This window comes from Centropristis striata, chromosome 13 (assembly GCF_030273125.1).
Source record: "Centropristis striata isolate RG_2023a ecotype Rhode Island chromosome 13, C.striata_1.0, whole genome shotgun sequence".
NCBI classification, from domain to species: Eukaryota; Metazoa; Chordata; class Actinopteri; order Perciformes; family Serranidae; genus Centropristis; species Centropristis striata.
In genome coordinates this window covers 7,674,512-7,694,583 of record NC_081529.1, presented here as the reverse complement: position 1 = coordinate 7,694,583, position 20,072 = coordinate 7,674,512, and the positions used below count along the sequence as shown (strand labels likewise).

The following is a 20,072-nucleotide window of genomic DNA, read 5'->3' as shown; positions in this document are numbered from 1 at the left end:
TGTAACATGCACAAAGCATTTTTTTTCATTGTCAACATACTGTGCAGTGCTTAGTGTTCACATGGGCACTACAGCAGGAGCCGTTTGACTGGGAAATCACCAGAGAGCTCAGTGGAGGAACAGATGGGGAAAATGTAAAACTTAGTTTGATTGAACATAGAAATGTACTCAACAAGTATGTTAAATCACAAACCAGAAACCTAAATTCACACACAAAAACGACCCCGAGGACAAATTTAGAAGCCAATACTTTCATCTTTATTAATCTTGTTCTCATTTGTTTAAATAAATTTTTCCTTTGTAAAATCTCATAACGAAAACACTGAACAGGAGTGTTAAAGCCTGTCTTAATTTAAAACGAATACACAACAACAGAACATTAAAAACGTACGGTAACTCTTACTCTGCATCTGTAAACAACCCGTCCCACCCCTCCCTCCCACTCCACACAGTTTGATAAGATTTGGCATGTCCATTTTACTCAACGCGTATGCCTTCAGCTCTTTGTGTCATTAAAATGTTCTTTTTTATTATTGCAGGTCGGACAATAAAAAAGACAAGTCTGCTAAAAAAAACCCAAACAACTTCAAATGAGAGAAAAAAAAGCATTAGTGCCAATATTTCTTAACACACAGTCAGCAGTATACCGAATGCACTCAAAACATTTTTGTATAGACCTTCTGTATAGTAAGCAGCCTTGCCCACATTATGACAGGCAGTAACATGCACACACACACACACATTATCCTCACATTCACACACGCACGACAACTGTGGTGGTTTAATCCACTTACTTGGTCTCTGTCTCACTCATACTCATGTCCATATAGTGTGTATGACACTGCGCACAGTATCGACACATGGAGAAATGCAACATAGCCTCAAACTGCCAGCAATTTAACATTTATCACTGCAACAGTAACAAACATGTTCAAGAGAGAATAACAGAGAAAGAGTGCGTGAGATACAACAGTAGGAGGTCAGCATTTTTGAAAACAGAACAATGACATTTTTCAATATTTTCACTGTTCAAAAAAATTAAAACCATACATACAAACAAACAGAAAAAAAACTTAACATACACAGTAAGATACAGTTCTGTTTTCAATCAGAGCTGTTTGCATGTGTTTGGATTCGGTCTCCGCTTTTAAGGGGACGTGAATACAAACTGCACTTTAACCTCACATCATGTAGTAGTTTTAAGTTCTCTTATACGATGAAGGTAATGCTGTTTACAGTGCCCATCTGTCTGAAGGCTCGTCTGTATTTGGTGTGTGCATGTGTATGTAAATCTGTTGAAAAGTCCCCTATTTACTAAGCACATTGCAATCCAGTCAAGTCTTTGAGACCAACTGACTTTTCATTCTTTTTCAGGTTTCAAGTCTAAGCAGTTGAAATCTTCATCTGTGGAAAAGGCTGTATACACATCTAACAGTCCCTGCATTTGTTTATATAATAGCTTAAGTCTGGCCACGAGAATGTGTGTAAGCATGTCTCACATTTCTGCTTGATGTGTGTGCACGTTAATATGCATGTGTGTATATGTGTATTACATTAATATGCATACCATGTAAATGTGTGTGTATGTATGTGCTATAGTAAGTACATATGTATCCCAGTGTATTTTGTATCAGTGTGTCCAAACCTACACGTACAAATGGAAGGGGGCTCATCAGATGGAATCAGCTCCTCCCCCCAGCAGGTCGTCAGGCAACAACGGGCTGTCCATTTGGTGCCTTTCCTCCATTTGCGGCGCTCCCCACAGGCTGCTGCTGGGGTACCCTGCAGTCATGCCCCCCCAGAGCCCAGACCTCCCAGAGTCTACTGCCCCAACAACTGCTGCCTCCCCTGCCCCGTTGGTGCTCCACTGGGAAAATATCCCCAGCCCGGGTCCTTGGGCTGAAGAGGCTTCTGAAGAACTGCCTGTACCATCAAGACTCTGCCAGGCAGAGCCAGAGGACCTCACGCTACCTAGAACCGCTGCTCCGCCTTCTCCTCCTCCGCCACCGTTTCCGCCTGAAGTTGTGCCCGCCGCTGCTGCTGCTGCTGCCCGCTCATTCCCCGGGGAGCTACCTCCACTGCTGGCCACAGCTGTGCCTGTTCCAGACGAACCCTGCGTCCCACCGGCTGCTGACCCTCCTGAGCTGGCCCCCTCTGCCCCTCCGGCCTGGGAATGTGCAAAATAGCGAGCAACTTCTTCCTCACTCACAAACTCCGCCAGGATTGTGGTGTTGCCCAGAACACACCTGAGAGAGATTTAAAACACAAAGCTTTTTAGATCAACAGGAGCGTATTCAATTTTAAATACATGTGTATTATTCTGCATTTCCACTGAACGGCACAGCTCAACCCAACTCACTTGATTTTGTTTTCCACTGCACAAAGTACCCCCTTAGTATAGCTGATCATCATAGTGACTATCCAATAAACTACTATAATATCATCTAAAAGGCAACACTTGCTGACTGAAAAAACTGTGATCTCCATCGATGGTAGCATGGCTATTTAAAAATCAGGGGTTTGTGCAGGATGTCCCAAGTCATGGTAGTGAAGATTTTCTCAGCCCAATCAGCCTGCAGTGTTTTAACCCCACCTTTTAGTACCTGCTCAGCTCGCTTGGAACCTTGACCAAGGTGTTACCCGAAAAAATACCAGCTACTATCTGCAACTTTTCTGATAGAAAACCATAAAAAGAGTGAGTCGAGTTGAGCAGAGCCGTGGCGTGCTATGCAGTGTAAATGCGGCATTAGTGAGGTTGCAGGTTAACCTACATGTGCAGTGCACCCTGGGCCTTGGCTGCTTCCTGCCGGCTGCTGTAGCGAATCAGAGCGCTGCCCTGGGTCAGGCCAAGATGGAAGGTCAGCAGGGGGCCATGCTGCATGCAGATAGTCCTCAGCGTGGAGCCGTCAATCTACAGGGGAAAAAAAAGAATAAAGTGTAAAATGTGTGTGTGTGTGTGTGTGTGTGTGTGTAATGTGATGATCCTTCAGTAATTGTCCAGTCATCAATTAAAGGGACAGAGAAAGGTCAGGGAATCTAGTTATACAACACTGGTTATGTGTATGAAGCACCATGAATCATTTAATAATGTAGTGAGACTGTACACTTGGGCTTTATCAGTCTGTAATGCTGTCACACTTACAGTAAAATATAAAAGTTGTGTAAGCCTCTGCACACAAGCCAAAAGGATTATTTGAAAAATAAATCTATGTCACTGAAACAAAAACTTGTCTGGACTTAAACATTTGAATTTCTATACTTTTCCGAGACCAGTGTCATGCAAGTGTCATTTGTGTAATCCCTAATTGATTAAATGGCTCATCCAACTTCACAATCCAATTACAGCTGGGTCACGCATCACTCTGCCTAATTTGCATAAGACAGACTGAAGGGGAATACAGATGAATGAGCACAGCGATTTAATGTTTTTGAATTTCAAACCCTGACCGATCTGTCTGGGCAGCTGTTTTACGTTATAGCCATCAACAGTTCTGCTGTGATGAAGGCTTGTAAGAGCATTTAAATTCCACATTGCTTGCATAGCAAACTCCCTCCTTTCCTCACTCTTCTGCACTCAGTTTATGAGCAGCGGCTTTACAGGTGATGACTATTGACTTTTGCTAGGCAATCCCTGAAAATAGTTCATTTTATTCCCATCTCTCTCACTCATTACCTGAGGGGTCAGGTTGCTCAGCAGCAACCAGCAGCTGCCCCTGGAGGCAACGCCATCGCTCCACGCTGAGCCTATGAAGGAACAAGAAAAGGAGGCAAACAAAAAAAGAAGACAAGGATGAAACCATTAGCATTTAAAAATACAGTGAATATGGTGAAGGCTACATTATTTACAAAAAGGCAACTTTTATGCAAGCTGTCATGATACAGTGGGAAGAACAGAGTCATCAAATCTCTGTCAGGAAGAGCTCTCTACAGTATAAAGTTAAGTCACAAGTTGACAAACGGTTATGTAATCTTTTCCCTGTAAACAGTACCTGGCCCAAATCTTGACTCTTGATTCATCCCGCCCCCTCCCCAGCTCCGTGCCAACCGCGGGCCTCCGCTTCCCCATGGGGAGGGCGAGGCCTGCTTCTGATTGGTTAAGCCGGGTGGGGGGCGTGGCAGCTGTGAGCTGTTGCGATTGGTCTTCCATAACTTGTTTTGTCCGATGGGCTCTGGGGGCCAGCTGGGCTTGTACTCCGAGTACTTTCCTGAAGAGGAAATGGGGAGGTGGGAGAAAAAGGGGGGAAAATGAGTTTCGATAAACAGACCACAGAAATGGGTGTGGAGGGGACTCCAGTTAGCACAGCTAACTCCTTTGGTATTTTTCTTGGAATATGCATAACTTGAACACGTGTAAAACACAGTGCAAACACGAGTATAGTGAAAGAAACAACAACATTGATAGCTGAGCGATAACATGGGGTCAAAATGCAAAAAGAAATAAAGATTATACAAAAAATCAAACAAATCAAAATGTATACCTGTGCTGTGTGCATTGCTGAGGGGGCTGTCTGAGGCACTGTAGGGCCAGGCACCAGGTGAAGGCAGCGAGGTGTTGAGGGAGGGGTTTGGCCCTAAAAAACATGACAAGTTTAACTGTGATAAGCAAGAGAAGGCTGCACAGAGTGCAGCTGCACTGCAGATAGAGCCTGCAAGCAATACTGTCAAACCTTTGCCCTCAGACTTTCTGTCAATAAACAGAACACTGGAGCATGTTTACAAGTAAAACCAACAAATATGCTCATCAAAATATAAGTCGCATCCAGTCAAATACCTATATTGTCTCGCAGTAACTGGTGGTCAGAGTCGTTGAGATTCGGGGGTCCTGGGGAGCCAAGAACACTACCAGGGGTCATGTAGGGGTCGGACTCTGGGTCTCCACTGCTCTGGATTCCTTTCCAGGGCACACCAGGCTGGAACTCTGTATGAAAGAGATTAGTACAAGATGTATAAATAGAATAATATGCAATATTTCTCTTTTTTAAAAACAAACATAACTTGAACATAATTAAAATGCTTTTGACTGTGGTTAGTGTTGTGGACTTGTTTATTTTAGATTCCTCATTTCTTACATTTGCACGTTAGGTGGCTATAAAAGCAGGAGAAGATTATTGTATTTATTATGTTACTTTCTTAGGCAGGGCATTAAATGAAAACAGCACCACAGAATACAACTTTTAAGATGGAGAAGTATAGTGGAGAAGCCAGTATACAAGCACACACACAAAAATAGTGGACAGGTTGACACCCATCTAATACACACTGCACTCTACATATTTGAGCCTGACATGACATAGGGCTGACCCAAATACTTCAAAACTCTGACTTTAGCCATGTTGTTGTTTTCTTAATAACAGCAGAAAACGGAGCTCCTTCTGTCAATGGATGCAACCGAAGGAGAAGTGACTGTTGCGTCATAGGAGAAACTCTTTTTTTTTTTTAAAAAGGTGTTTTTACACCTATAGTTTGTTTGCTCTGTTCCGAGTTTGTAGATGTGGAGTTTTAGCCTTGGTTCGGTTTATTTTAACACAGTAAAATGCATGCGAATGTTCACTCTGCTTTCTGGTCTGATGTGTCTGGGGCAGGAGCAAGAAAGTAAGTACAGGAAGGAGGTCCTGTGTTCTGGACTAGTGCATATTTATGAGAGAAGTATTGCTAGAGCTGCCACTACTACTCGGCAAGCTGCTATAGTTTGTGCTCCGACTGTCGCATCAGGTTGAAACTTGATCCCGCTCTTCTTGAGTGGTGGAGACAAAATGCAAAGTGTAGATTCCAACGGGTGCAGCTGCAGAACAATCTGGCTACAACCTAGTATTTTTGCATCCTCTAAACGGCTTCATACGACATGGAGCATTTCGGCCTTTATTATTTATTCTTGTTTTATTTATTTATTTTTGGCTTGATCACACTGTGGGAACAACCAGCATCTGGAAACTGTTGCAAAATGTTCATTTTCACTGAAGCTTCGAAGCCCACAAAATGGTCGATTTCTTCTCCTATCCTAATGCTTTGTCCTTCGGTAACATGTAGCAGAGAGAGGCCTATTCACCTGGAGGCCAGCTGGATGTTGCCGGTTTGTTCCCCATTTTACTCCCAGGGGTCCGGTGCCAGTTGTCTGCAGGACCTTGAGGGGGAATCCCCAAACCATCACTGCCCAGCATCTCATACTGGGAGTAAGGGGATCCTCCTCTCACCTTTATAGAACTGGGTAAAGGGCCTTGGGAACAGCACACAGAGAAATAAGGTCAAACACACCAACATGAACATGTCTCAAAGCACTTTGATTCACACCGGGTCATTCGGAAACAGAGAAATAAGGTCAAACAGACCGACATGAATATGTCTCAAATCACTTCATTCACAAAACACTGTGAGTAAAGGTGATAACCAACGCTGTTAAGAACAGATTGACAACAGCCTGGGAGGTGTGTTTTCCCAGGTGCAAAAATCTTGTTACAAACCATCTGTTGACCTACCATTCTTGTGAAGGGTTGTGTCAGGGGGAGATGGAGCTGGGGAGTGTCCCTCCATCATCCATTTGAAGCGGGATTGCTGTCCTCCTGTGTCCTTCATCCCTCCCATCATGGGACCTAGCTCTAGTCCTGACAGGTTACCACCAGGGGCAAGCCCTGGCAAGCAGAAAAACACAAACATTCATGAGTACATTCAACTAAAATTCAGTTCAATACAGCTGAGCTGGTAAGTGCATTTCTTTCTTTCTTTCTTTGTGTTAAGTATCACTGGGATTGCACCAAGTACTAGAGACTAGGGGCCGTTTAAAATGGAGGACTGTTGTTATAGCAACCAAGGTAACATGTCTTGAGTTTACACCAATTAGACAAATATGACTTGATGTGCTTTTTTGGCTAGACAAATAGACGACTAAGCAACAGGATACTAGATCCTAATATTGTAGGTGAGCCTCTCTTGGGAACACTAGATCCTAAATCTTGGGCTCTGTTGCTTCATCTGAATTCATGTACCCAAGATAAGGGTCTAAATTGCTACTCTGGCAAATACATACACAACCTTAAAAGATTTACACGTTTTGGTGCACAATATAAAATATGTCAGTAAATACCCCATTTGTTAACAATTGTCTTTTCTGAGACATGTCATTGCTTCAAAAATGGCTTAAGTGGCTGAATATGACTACAGAGGGAATCAGGGACATTAAATGTCATTGCGAACTTAACTGTGGTGACTTCAAAGTCATGCAACTGTGGTGTAGTTCTTTTAAAGCCTAATTATTTTTCTTCTGGCAGCTGCATTTGCACATCAAAAATTATGAAAGTGGTGCTCATTTGTGAAGACTACCTGGCTGAACAACACGCGTAAATACCATAAACTGTTTGCTACAGAGCTAATTTTCTAATACAATTTAAAGATCCCATTACATGCATTGTTGAGGGAACCAGGGCGATCCGCAGCCGCCTGTATCACATTAAACCAAGCTATTTGCCTGTTGGACTCACCAGAGTACATCCCTTGCGTTTTGGCATGAAGGTCTGATAAAGGCCCCCCCATTCCAGGATGTGGGAGGGGGTCTACCATGGGCTGTTTGGATAGGCCTCCTCCGAGATGAGAGGGGGACAGTTTGGAGCTCCCTCCTCCTGCTGCTGCTCCTCCAACTCCGCCCTGCTGATGCTGCCTCTGCTGCTGCAGAATAGCCATAATCCTTGCCAGCTGTAACAGACAAGATTCAAGAAAATGAACCATTTTTAAAGTAACTGCAAAGTAGAGTTTTTACAGCAGAGGAATACAGTGGTAATGGTCCTGATGACATAACATAACATGGTATGCTTGAGAACATGATCAGGCTCACCTGCTGTGGGTCTGGCTGCTGCCTGAGAGGCTGAGGCTGAGGGAACTTCCTCTGGTTCTGCAGGAGCTGCTGCTGCTGCTGCTGCTGTTGCTGCTGTTGTAGCAAGAGCTGACAGGCCTGTGGGTTGGTGGGCAGAAATGGTCAGAAATGGAGGTAAACAAACATTACACGTGCTATAAAATGTAAATGACAACAATATATGTATTTCAGTATCATGAATCAATCCAGTCAACAATGTCACATTCAGTCATGTACCAGATGGAACTGCTGCATGTGGGGGTAAATGTTGCTGAGCATTGCTAGCTGCTGAGGGGAAATCTGAGGAGGGAACACTCCTCCACCAACACCACCGACCCCTCCGACACTTCCGACGCCACCGACACCTCCTACTCCTCCAACCACTCCACCCACACTGCCACCAGGAGAGGGCATCTGCTTCAGCATAGGACCCGGCACCTGCATGTCACAGGAATTTCTTTATATGGGTCTGTTGGTACAGACGCTTGATCGAGTGATATGAGAAACAGGGAATTCATTGAGCTCTAATCATTCCAAATTTTTGAGTGACCAAACTAATTGAAATTCACCATTGACACCTCTAAGTCTTAAAGTGACAGGTACTTGAAAACTTTTAACTAGGAGGAAAAAATCCTGCACACGGTCCAGTCTTGGTGGAGATGAGGGCTCTGTACATTTATAAATAAATTGAAGGTGTTCCTGATATATTTAGCTTATACATTGTGTTTCTACACTTTATCCAAAGTCAAATTCAAGCATGTTCAATCTTTTCCAACAACATATAGTTGTGGTAAATTACAGATTTCTATACAGTACATGCAGCTTGCCCATGAACAAACACTGCAGCTGATGTCGACAGCTACACATCCTGTGTCCCTGACGCATTCAAATCTGAAAGGACGCAGTAAACTTTCTATTGATGCTTCCTGGGGACCCATTCTATTTCTGCCTTGATAATGATGAACAATGATAATAATAAAAAAAAAAAATTTTGAACAACAAATCTGTGTTGAAATCGGCAGGAGGAGAGCTAGTTATCTGTTAGCAGCCGGTTGGCAGCTGAGTCGTGGTGTGCACATTGAGGCTGCGACCTGATTTGGCTTCATATCACACCGTTTCATTTCTCCTTCATATTTGTGCTATTAGATCTAACACAGTTAAACACACTGCAGGGCTGAGAGTCTGTGTTTAGAGGAATATGAAGGCATTATATAATGATGTACTAGTCCACGGTACGATTTTGATGATGATTTTTGAGCCCTAATATATGTTTTTAATTCCACATTAGCAGGACTCGGTGGTGGGGGATTTCATTCTCTCCTAACTACAACATTCATCATAACTTATAACATCAGAGACAGTAGACAGACCTGAGCAGACAGGAACTGATGAGGCACTTGAGCACGTAACCCCTGGGAGGGGTTTATTGGATGCATGCTAGGCTGGTGCATCCCTCGAGGCTGAGGCATCCCTCCGCCACTGCCAACAAACACCCCATGGCCACCCATCTGGAGTACAATGGAAACCATACAACAATAGCAATTAATTTGTATTGAAACAGGATAAGTGAAGAAATCAATATGTTATGAGAAATCATGACATAAAATCATAAAGCCTCAAGTTAGCACAACTGTAGCATATTGTTTATTTAAAGTTGAAATAATTCAAAATGGTAGCTAACTTTGAAAATGTAAAGTCTGTGGAGTCACTTAAAGCTAGCTGGCACTATAAACAGACTCGTACCTTTTCACCATAGGGCCCCATGTCAACAGGACCCATGTCTTTGGAACTAGGCATGCGGTAACCTCCTCCACCTCTTCCTCCTCTCCGCATCTCTCCATTATAGTCACTTATTCCTCTCTTGTCTCCTTCCATCTTTTTGTCAAGACTTGGATCATCACCCTAAAACACAACAAAGTCAAGAACACACTCGTTTTCATCATCAAATTTTAAACTATATATATTCACACTTTTTTGTTCTTGATGTGGACGGCTCTAAACACATTACAATTGCAGTTTCCAATATCTAGAAATATTAAGTTAACTTTTTAGTGTATTAATATCTTACCAGAAGACCCATGTTTGAAAACTGGCGTGACACCGGGTTCATCCAACTGTCCCCTCCCCCACTCTTTAGGGAAGAAATTCAAACATTACAGTCAGTCAAAAAAGGAAAAATTACAAATGACTCTTAAAATTGAGGAAAATTACTAAACAAAACAGGAGTTGCTTTGTCTTAATACAACGTGTACAATAAACCAAGTCAGACCACGTTAATTCCTTTTCCCTACCTTCATGTTGCCTCTCTTTCCTCCATGACTCTGACCCCAGCCTCCAGAGTTATATGAGGAGCTATTTCCCTGGGAGCCAGTGCTGTTCCAGACCCCACCACTACCATCATCTTCCTCGTCCCAGCTGGGGTGACGGGAGGCTGCTACAGAGCCCTCTCCCTTCCCACCCCAGCTCTCCATTGACTTGGTGCCTGCAGCAAAAACAAAATCAGATAAGAATTTTGGCAATCAATTTTTTTGATTTCCTCTGTTTGTGGCTTCTGGTGTGAAAATGAGGAAACCTTTTTTTTAAAAGAGAAATGTACAATTGCTTGATTTGAGTTTCATGTCTCATTTTTTTTTCTTCTTACCAGGTTTACCAGGGTTGGGTGAAGGGTTCCCCCAGCCAGAAGCTTTGCCGGGTTCATCTGGTTCACCCCAACCTGTTGCGGTATCTGTTGTCTGGCCCCAACTAGCCGTACCGTTATCCACTGATTGTGCTCCACCTCCCCACATGCCTGGACCTGAAGAATGAGGGATTTGCAAAAGAAAAATAACAAGTTAAATGTGTGATTCTGATGACAAGACAAGTAATTGAAGTGTCAATGGTGCAGACAGTGTAGTTACTAATACAACTTGATGGCAAAGTAAAGACAATTTGCAATACTTGTAATGTACTTTTCTATGTCCTTTTGGAGAAATTCTACTTTTACCTCCTCAAACGAGGTAATGTTATCGGTTTGTTTTACCCCTTGTCTGTTTGTCGGAAGGGTTAGGGTTACGAAAAAACTACTGGCCAGATTTTAATGAAACTTAGTGAAAAGGTGGAGCATGCGTCAAGGAAGCAGATCCAAATCACAGGGCGGACATACAAATCGTTTTCACCCTTTTTTTAATATTGGGAGATTTTTTTTTATTTAAACACAAGCATCAAATATGGAAAGGTATCAGAACGATTTGTCCTGTGGTGACCAAACAGACGGGGGATTCAGCGCCAATTCCACTCTCCATACCTGGTCTGTCAGAGACTGGATGAGCCACCCTCTGGTCCCTTTGCCTGAGCTGTCGCCCCTTAACAAACACCTCAAATGCTTGATCTACTTTGGTTGGGGCTTGCCAAATGCACTTTATTTGTAATGATATAACTTGTGCTTACCCACTGCAGCATTGCCAGGGTTCGTGTCCCTGCTGTGTTGCATCCCCTGCTGCCTTCTAGGTGGTTGTTGGATGGATGGTGGTGGGGCCTGCTGACCGTGGCTTTGGCCAGACATCGCACTCTTTTTGTCCCACAAATTCACATTCTTACTTTTGTAGTGGGTTGGGTCTCCCCACGCTGAAGTGCCATCATCGATTTCCATTTTGCGACTGATGGACTGAGGGGAGGGTTCTTCCCAGCCGCTGGGCTCCAGGGAGTCACCCCCGCCCCCAGAGATTTGGGGGATTGGGCCGGAGGTCCAGCCCGAGCTTTGGTTCTGATTCTTGGATGGTGGACCTCCACCTCCAACATTGGACCGGCTGTTCCACCCGCCTTGAATGGGCCCTCCTTGTGGCTGCTGGCCCTGTGATTGGTGCTGCTGTTGATTTGGGGCTTTCATTGGTGCCACTTGGCTGTTTGGTATCTGTGCTGCTGCTGTGTGGGGCTTGGAACTCCCCCAGTCCTGGTGGGATTTGCCTCCGCCCACATCTCCCCCTCCCCATCCTCCTCGCTGAGATCCCCCTTCATCCAAATGACCCCAGGAAGATCCCTTCTCATCAGAGTTGTTTCCACCTCTGCTTCGCCCATCTCCAGGTACAGAGTCTCTCTGTCCTCTGTCACCTCCCCAACCACCTGACTCCCCTCTTCCAGTCCCCTTCCACCCCCCTGTCCCTTTATCCTCTGGACCATCTGACCACCCACTACCCTGTTCGCCAAATTCTCTCCAATTCCCTCCTCCTCCTCTGTGATCACCCCATTTTTTTTCTTCAGTCCCCCATCCCTTGCCTTGGTTTTCAGGGGGGAGTTCACCCCAGCCTCCAGCTGCCTTCCCCTGGTTGCCCTCCATATCTTCTTCTGGTGTTCCTGGTTTCCTATTGAGCATGTGAGGGGCACAGGTGGACTGTGTAGGACCACAGGTGGACTGTGTAGGACCACCTTCCCAGCCATCTCTCGCTGTAACAGGGCCAGAGTTCAGGCTGGTTGTGTGACTGCCAGCTGATGGATCATTAGTTATTGAACTGGCATTAGATGGGTACCCAGGCACACGACTAGTGGTAGTGTTCATGGTTGCTGATGAGAATGCAGAGGAAGATGAAGTGCTTCTTTCATTTCTGTTTCTTACTCCTGTTGTGGTGTCCAGGTCCCAGGCCACATTCTGTCGGATCTGGGTCTGCCCCCAGCCTGTGTTAGACAGAACTCTGGGGTCCAGGTCGGATCGATTGAGCATGCTGAGTAAGGCCACGTCAGCATTGGAGGTCTGGTCGGAACGTTGTTGTCCCAACGAGGCTCGCTCCTGCTTTTGTCCGCTATCACTCCCTCCTCCACCACTTCCAGCTATGGACCCTCCTCCGCTAGAGGACGAAGGTGCTCCACCTGCAGTGCCCCCACCCTGCCCCCCTCCTCCACCCCACTCCCCAACTGCCCCATCTCCACTTTCCATCCCTTTCTGATTGTCCCAAGCTTTTGTCATAGTTGCAAACTTTGGTGAGGCAGAGTCCTGCAAAACGCTGCCGCCAACACCTACACTGCCTCCACTACTGCTGCTGTTGCTGCTCCCGTCACCTCCTCTTCCACTTCCTATTGCTAAGTTACTCGAACTTACACCTCCCGCTGTGCCACCCCACTCTCCTTCTGAACTGCCTCCTTCCCACGCTCCCTGAGATACCGCTGGGGTATTTGAGCTACCATCATTTCCCCTTCCCCACCCGGCCTTGTCACCCTGGCTTCCAAAGCCCCACACATTCCCTTCTTGCCCCTGAGCTCCAGTCCCTCCTCCGCCCCACCCATCTGCCTGTGAGGCACCTGTACACAGGTCAGAGGACACTGGAGGCATGGATCTCCAAGAAGAGGAGGCAGCAGAGGAGGAAGACGAAGAGCCAGAGAGATTACCACTCCCTTCTCCTTCGATGCCAGCAACAGCACAGTCCCTCTCATCGCCGCTTTCTTGATTTGGTCCTGCTCCTCTTGCTCCCCCGCTTGAACCCAACTCTGACCCTACGTTTCCTAAGTGCTGCTGCTGTTCTCCACTCCTGGCTCCCACAGCTGTCTCAGTGTGCTGCTGATGGAGACCAGTTTGATTCACAGATGAAAGAGAGTGAGTGGTGATGAGTGTGGTGCTGGCAGAGAACGAGGAAGCTGAAGTAATGGATGAGTGTAGTGGAAGGCCGTCGCTGGCCGAAGTCGATGTCCCACCCTGCACCAGGGCGGGCCAGGCGGAGGGGTTTACGTTGGGGTTGAAATTGGCACCAGGGACACTGCTGCTGCCACCCACAGGGCTCTCCTGAGGCCCAGGAAGAAGATGGGAGACTTTGGAATTGTAAAATGCTGCTGATCCAAGCCCTGCCTCCACCTGAGAGGAGGTGGAAGAGCCCCACACACCACCACTTGACTGAACACATTCATTAAGCGAGGAAGAGGAGGAAAGAGGAGAAGAATGAGGTGAGGAAGGATTGTCCATGTTCCCTGCTCCTCCTCCTACTGCTCCTCCTTTCTGCTGGATGTTTCTCTCACTCCATGAGGCACTACTGTTGTTGTTGTTACCAGGGCAGTCTTGCTCCTGCACCCCTCCTCCTCCTCCTCCTCCTCCTCCTCCTCCAGCCCCGTCAGAACTCAATTTGGCCCCACCTAGGATGCTAGGCCAATCCCCCAGGTCCGTCCCATCCACAATCACCTTCCCGCAGCCCTGAGAAGAGGACTGGCTGCCAGAGCCTGCCCCCCATGTGGAATTTGCATAAGTTGAAGTAGTAGTAGTAGTAGAAGAAGACGACAGAGCAGCGACACTTAATGAGGATGAGGAGGAGTTGGGGGGTGAAGCAGAGGATGAACCCAGGTTGGAATCTATATGGAAGAAATTGAGAAAATGTATTTAATTAACTATTTAAGCATTAACAATACTGAAGGATAACTTGCGGAACAAACCACCTGATTACTACAGATTACTAGTCATTAACCCACCTGTGCCTCCAGCTGTGTTTGCATTGGGGCTATCTGCTCCCTGTGAGGAAAGGGATGGGGCGCCTACCCAGCCACTGCCTCCTCCAACCCCTCCCGCACCCCCTTCCCCTCCGCCTCCCCCCAGCAGCATGGAGGACAGCGGTGGCTGGCCCCTCTTCAGTAGCACTTTATGGTCCTGCTGGCAGCGAAATCTCGGTGGAACCTCTCTGGACATGTATCGCTGCTGCTGGGAGGTCTGGCTTCCAGAGGGGGAGGAGGAGGGCTGTCCGTTGGCCACAGCAGTCCGCTGCTTTGCATTGTTCCCGCCACCAGGAGGAACTTGTGCAGAAACCCCGGCTGCACCAGGACTGGGGGATGAGGGGGCAACAGGGCCAGGGCTGGGGGACACTGAGCCTGGGGTGGCGAGTGGCTGGGAACAGGAGGGCTTGGCTGATTCTGGCACTGAAATACACAAATAAAGAGGATGTGAACCACTCATAGATTTAGGTATGAGAAGAGAAAGACAGTCATGTTAACAGGTATGTTTCTGAGCTGTAGGTAGATTAAGCTAATCTTTACTTTTTTACCACTCGAGAGTTGATGAAAGTGACCAAAAATCTCTGCAAAATACCACATTAAGACACTAAGCCCTTGAGGAACATCATTGAAACATCCATGTTGTGATTTCATATAAAAAACTTATGACATTTAGGAGATTTCTGCAAGGACAAGATTTAATAACACGTTTGGTCTTCATGGTGTTAAAACTTAACCAGCTACACCCTCTTTCAGACAGTTATGTCAGCCAGCATCGCTGGCACTCTAGCAGGTCTCAGAGGCTTAAAAACATTTAATAAAATGTGTTGAGTGTCTACGTGTGAGCATACATGTACATAATCCTATACAGTAATGCCCATGGTTATCACAATACATTAAAGTTAATATAAGAACAGGGTACTGCTGATTTCAGCATATTTAACTACAAGACATAGAAGTCATAACACTAATATGATCATATGGAATATGGAGGACAAGAGTAAGGTAGATAAAAACAAAGAAAAAAAACATACCTTTGATTTTCTGTTCTGGCACCTAAAATAGAAAGAATAAGTGAGTCAGATGTAAGGCCGGAGAGAATTTGTTTTTTGGAACACTGATTAACAAAAGCTTATCCTACTAGGTTTTACTTGCTACTGAAACTAAGAAATAAACTAGCAATGCACTATTAAAGCAAACATGATGACTATTCATTTTAGAATTTACAAAGACAAAATCCTTGCCACAGCTCTAAGCCATACATTTTCAGTTACCGGATAAAATATTGAAGCTCCAATGAACAAAAAGAATCCTGGCCAAGTAAGTGGTAACATATGGAAGCAGTACTATCAGACAGATTCTCTGGGAAACATATAGGCAGAGTCAGCAGTTAATGTTTGGTGAACCTGTTTACCTTCTGAGAGGTTTCCCTTTTCTTTTTATCTTCTTTCTTCTTTTTCTTGTCTTCCATGAACTACTGCTCCCTTTTCTGATTCTCCTGTCTGTGAAAAGAAATGTCCACATTCAATTATTAATGTTACACCTCTAGGTACACAAAGTAATTTAATGCTCACAAAAGCATACCTTCTCGCTCTCTCTCTCACTCACACACACACACACATATATATATTTATACAGACTGAATAATATGTATTTGATCAGATGACTGTGAACTATTTTCCCACACAGTGAATGTTGTAAGGACTGTAATGTTAACCAGAGGCAGACAGCTTGACAACAGCCATTGGTAGCCTAGCTTCTCATTGCATAATTCATTAACCAGCAAACGATTGCAATCCCAACCAACAGACAACACAGGCTGCAGCCAAGCAAACAAGTGACTTTAAACTCTGCAACATTTCTGGAAAAGTCCAGTTCTTCTGCATTACAGTAGAGGCTGTAATGGCAGCACGATCCACAGCTTTAATATGTGTATATGACGGGATCTGTCCACTGTTACGAAAGACATGCTCTAGCTGACTTCATACTGGCTTTCCATCCTGCCAAAAGTAAACCAATACAACATGCAAATACACAACCCATATCCAAGTCACGTGACCCGTTTATGTAGAAAACAAAAATACCACAGGGAGCTGAAAGGGGGTCAATGTGTGAAATGTAAAGGGATCTCAGATATCAGAGAGATGTAAATACGACTGGGCCCAGTGTTTATGCTAGCTAAGCTGCACATAATTAGCATCATGTCACACAGCGCTAATGAAAGCTAACTGGATAGCTCATGGCTTTAGCCCTTAGCTGTATCCTATGTAAATGCACCAACTGCTATGGCCATTAAAGCCCAGTTAAGGTAATAACTGGGAAAGGGAGATGTTTGCAAAAAGCCTGGATTTCATGTAAATAACAGGCCAGTAAGGGATCGCTGTGCAGCTACTAATAGGAACAACTGAAGAGCTTCCCTTAGATGAGCAACTAGCTAATGCTAGTAGACTTTAAAGCAGCTGGTGAGCGGTGTGCCGTGACCTGAGAGCCGGGGCTCTGGTCCACTGTCCCACACCAAGTACCTCTGCCGCTCCGCGCCACCAAACTAACCTCTACGCAGTTGATTGCAGACAAGAGTCACGCCATATTAGTCTACGATATGCCCCTTATTTTAAAACACAGGCTTTTACACTTGAATACTTTATTGTTTCAATTCGTAGCTTCACAGTGGGGACAAAAACACCACAAGTCGGTGGCCGGTGTTATGTCCTTACTGGTTTCCACACTAACTGGTTCACTACGACACAATTGAATTGTTCATGAACCATCACCTCTACAGTCATGGAAAAAATGATTAGACCACCCTTGTTTTCTTCCATTTCTTGTTCAGTTTAGTGCCTGGTACAACCAAAGGTACATTTGTTTGTACAAATATAATGATAACAACAAAAATAGTTTATAAAAGTTAAATTGAAGAACTGATATCTACACATTTTCCATGTTTTTATGGATTACAACCAAAATCATTATCAAGAAAACCATGTTAAATGTCTAGATATTAGCTCTTAAATTAAACTCTTATGAGCTATTTTGTTATCATTATATTTGTCCAAACAAATGTATCTTTAGTTGTACCAGGTATTAAAATGAACAAGACAGCAAGGAGAAAACAAGGGTAGTCAAATAATTATTTCCATGACTGTATGTTTATCAAATATGTGACGAATCTGCTAAATGAGGCAGAAAACAGCTGCACACACCAGTACGGGCACCAGTTAGTGTGGAAACCAGTAAGGACACAACACCGGACTGCTAGCTGGTTTATCAGTAGTGACGGTCGACAGGCCACATTAACACGACCAACTTCAGTGACGTTTCTTCAGCCCTGCAAAGCGAAACAAGCGAAGCTATCCTAAAATATTCTGCTTTAGGGTGATCACAACTGACGTCATTAACAAGCACACACATTACGAAAGCTACCAAAGCTCGCAACGTTAATGTTGAATACTCACCTCGGGAATCACATAGGACATAAAGTGCTTCTGTGCAAAAATTCTTGCAGACCTACCGCTAGCAGGCTAGCAGGGAAGCTAGCCTAGCGAGCTAGTTCTTCGAGGCTTTCAAGGCTAAATTGAATAAGAAATGACATCACCGAAAGGCGAAATGTTAATCGTAGAAAAAAATGAAGAAAGGCGAGTATCCTTTTTGAGCGACTATAGTTCTCAAGCTGTAAACAAAACATGCATAACCCCTTGATGACTGTCAGACGCTGTATGATCGGTTAGTTTACTGTCGGCCATTTTGCTTCTGTGTGGAGGTTTAGGCAGCATATGATATCACCGAGCTGTTGTTGATCAGAGAGGGGAGGAGGAGCAGGCCGCTGCCGCCGCCCTCCACCAGGGGGCGCGTCATCCCTCTAAACATGACGTCATACACGCAGTAAATAAGTAAACAGTCTATACTCTACTCTAAATAAAGTTAATAATATACCCGTAAACTGTGGCAAGATATTTGCAGATTTATTTTAGATAATATCACCTGTGACTTCAAGCTCCTCTTGCAAGATGTACTTTTTGGTTTTTAAAATGAGTAACATTTCAGTTGAAAAATAATATTATTTAATTAATCTAATTATACTCCTTGCAAAGTTTTACAACCATAAATGTAAATTTGCCAAAGTGAAACCTTTTTTTGTGGGTTTTTATGAAAGAACTGGAGATGTACTTCAAGTCAATATTTAATGCTAAAAACAAGAAAGCTATCAAAACTGTAAGATTATGCTCCCACTTCAGTATTTTTGATTCAATTTGCTTATATATATATATATATATATATATATATATGAATTATTATTTTACTACTATTGTTACTTTCATTTTCTATTTATGTATTTATTTTGTATTATTTCGATGTTTCTCAAATATTATTAATATATATATATATATATATATATATATATATATATATATATGAATTATTATTTTACTACTATTGTTACTTTCATTTTCTATTTATGTATTTATTTTGTATTATTTAGATGTTTCTCAAATATTATTAATGTAATGTTTACCCTGCTACTTCTGTTACTGCACAAAAAAAAAAAAAAAACACAGTCTATGCTCATGCTGACTGTATCTGTGCCCTCAGCAAAATATTTTTTGGACAGCGTTATATGGGGATATTGACTGGAGGCAAATTTGGCGAGTTGGTGATTAATTTGTCTTGAATAATAAAGTTAAAGACGTCTCCATTAGAATAATGCATAAAATATATCCAGCAAAAAAAACAACCTTAGAGAGATTTAAGCTTGATATTAAGTATTCTTGTGTGTTCTGTGGTTTAGAGGAGGAAACAATTTGCCATATGTTTTATGACTGTGTATATGCTCGAATATTCTGGAGGGATGTGCACAATTTTGTCAAAAGTAAAACTGGAGAAGTAATCAACTTTAAGGAAAAAGACATTATTATTTGTTTTGAAGAAAATCAGAGAGAAAAGGACTTTTTGTACAGTTACTTCTGTTTTTAGGGAAGTTTCACATACATAAGAAGAAATGTTCTGACTCCAAACCCAGTTTTGTTCACTTTATACAGGAACTGGAGCAATACTGCACTTATATTAAAGGACTTAAGAGCAAGAAGGCTCTGAAAACTGACTTTGTTTTGGACAAATACTTTATTGATTGATGAATCATACATCATGGTTTTTTTTTTTTTTTGTCTCTGTTTCTTACCCTGTGTTTATTTTGGATCTCTGTTTTGGAATTTATGTTTGTCTGATTTTGTGTGTGTTCTTAGCATGGAATCTTTTTTTTATGTTCATAACTTTTCCCCTCATAAAACCCTGCTATGGAATAACAAAGACATTATAATAAAAAACAAAGCTTTCTTTCTTCCTTCCTGGCATGCAAAAGGCATATCTTTCATTATTGATTTTTTTGATAAACATGCTAACCTTTTTTCTTATAATGACTTTATTAGTACTTTTGAATTTCCTATTAGATTTGAAGAATTCACGGTAGTCTCGTATGCCAGGCAATTCCTTCTGGTACCATACAGGTGATGAAATATCATCTTTCACACAGCACAAGTGCAAGAATTGACCCCAAACTAATAATTGATGGTCGCCCTCTCCTGGATAAAAAATGTAATAATAAATTCATAAGGTATACTATCCATGCTAAAAAAAAAAAAAAAAGAAATGTTCTCCAAGAGGGAAATTCTACTGGGATGAGTTAATTGATGATGTTGGTTACTGCCTAATAAATTTTGCATCTCTAATATAATTAAAGAAATACACTTTAACATTTTACAAAAAATCTACCCCTGCAATGCAATGCTGTCTAAGTTTGTCGTTT

At 43.4% G+C, this 20,072-nt stretch overlaps 1 protein-coding gene across 1 annotated transcript; it reads right to left on the bottom strand.

The window, feature by feature from the left end:
• Positions 1-235: 235 nt before the first annotated feature.
• On the bottom strand, positions 236-18,072 carry LOC131982709 (trinucleotide repeat-containing gene 6B protein-like). Its single transcript, XM_059347272.1, has 21 exons — positions 17,728-18,072; positions 15,690-15,777; positions 15,310-15,331; positions 14,261-14,701; positions 11,267-14,143; positions 10,482-10,634; positions 10,132-10,322; positions 9,909-9,971; positions 9,584-9,742; positions 9,211-9,348; positions 8,078-8,278; positions 7,823-7,939; positions 7,473-7,683; positions 6,474-6,626; positions 6,047-6,214; positions 4,772-4,918; positions 4,479-4,571; positions 3,990-4,205; positions 3,674-3,744; positions 2,772-2,911; positions 236-2,246 (listed from the first exon to the last, which is right to left on the bottom strand). Exons 2-21 carry the CDS (start codon positions 15,744-15,746, stop codon positions 1,673-1,675), a joined length of 6,192 nt encoding a protein of 2,063 aa, XP_059203255.1. The 5' UTR covers positions 15,747-15,777; positions 17,728-18,072; the 3' UTR covers positions 236-1,672.
• Between the last annotated feature and the right edge of the window lie 2,000 nt (positions 18,073-20,072).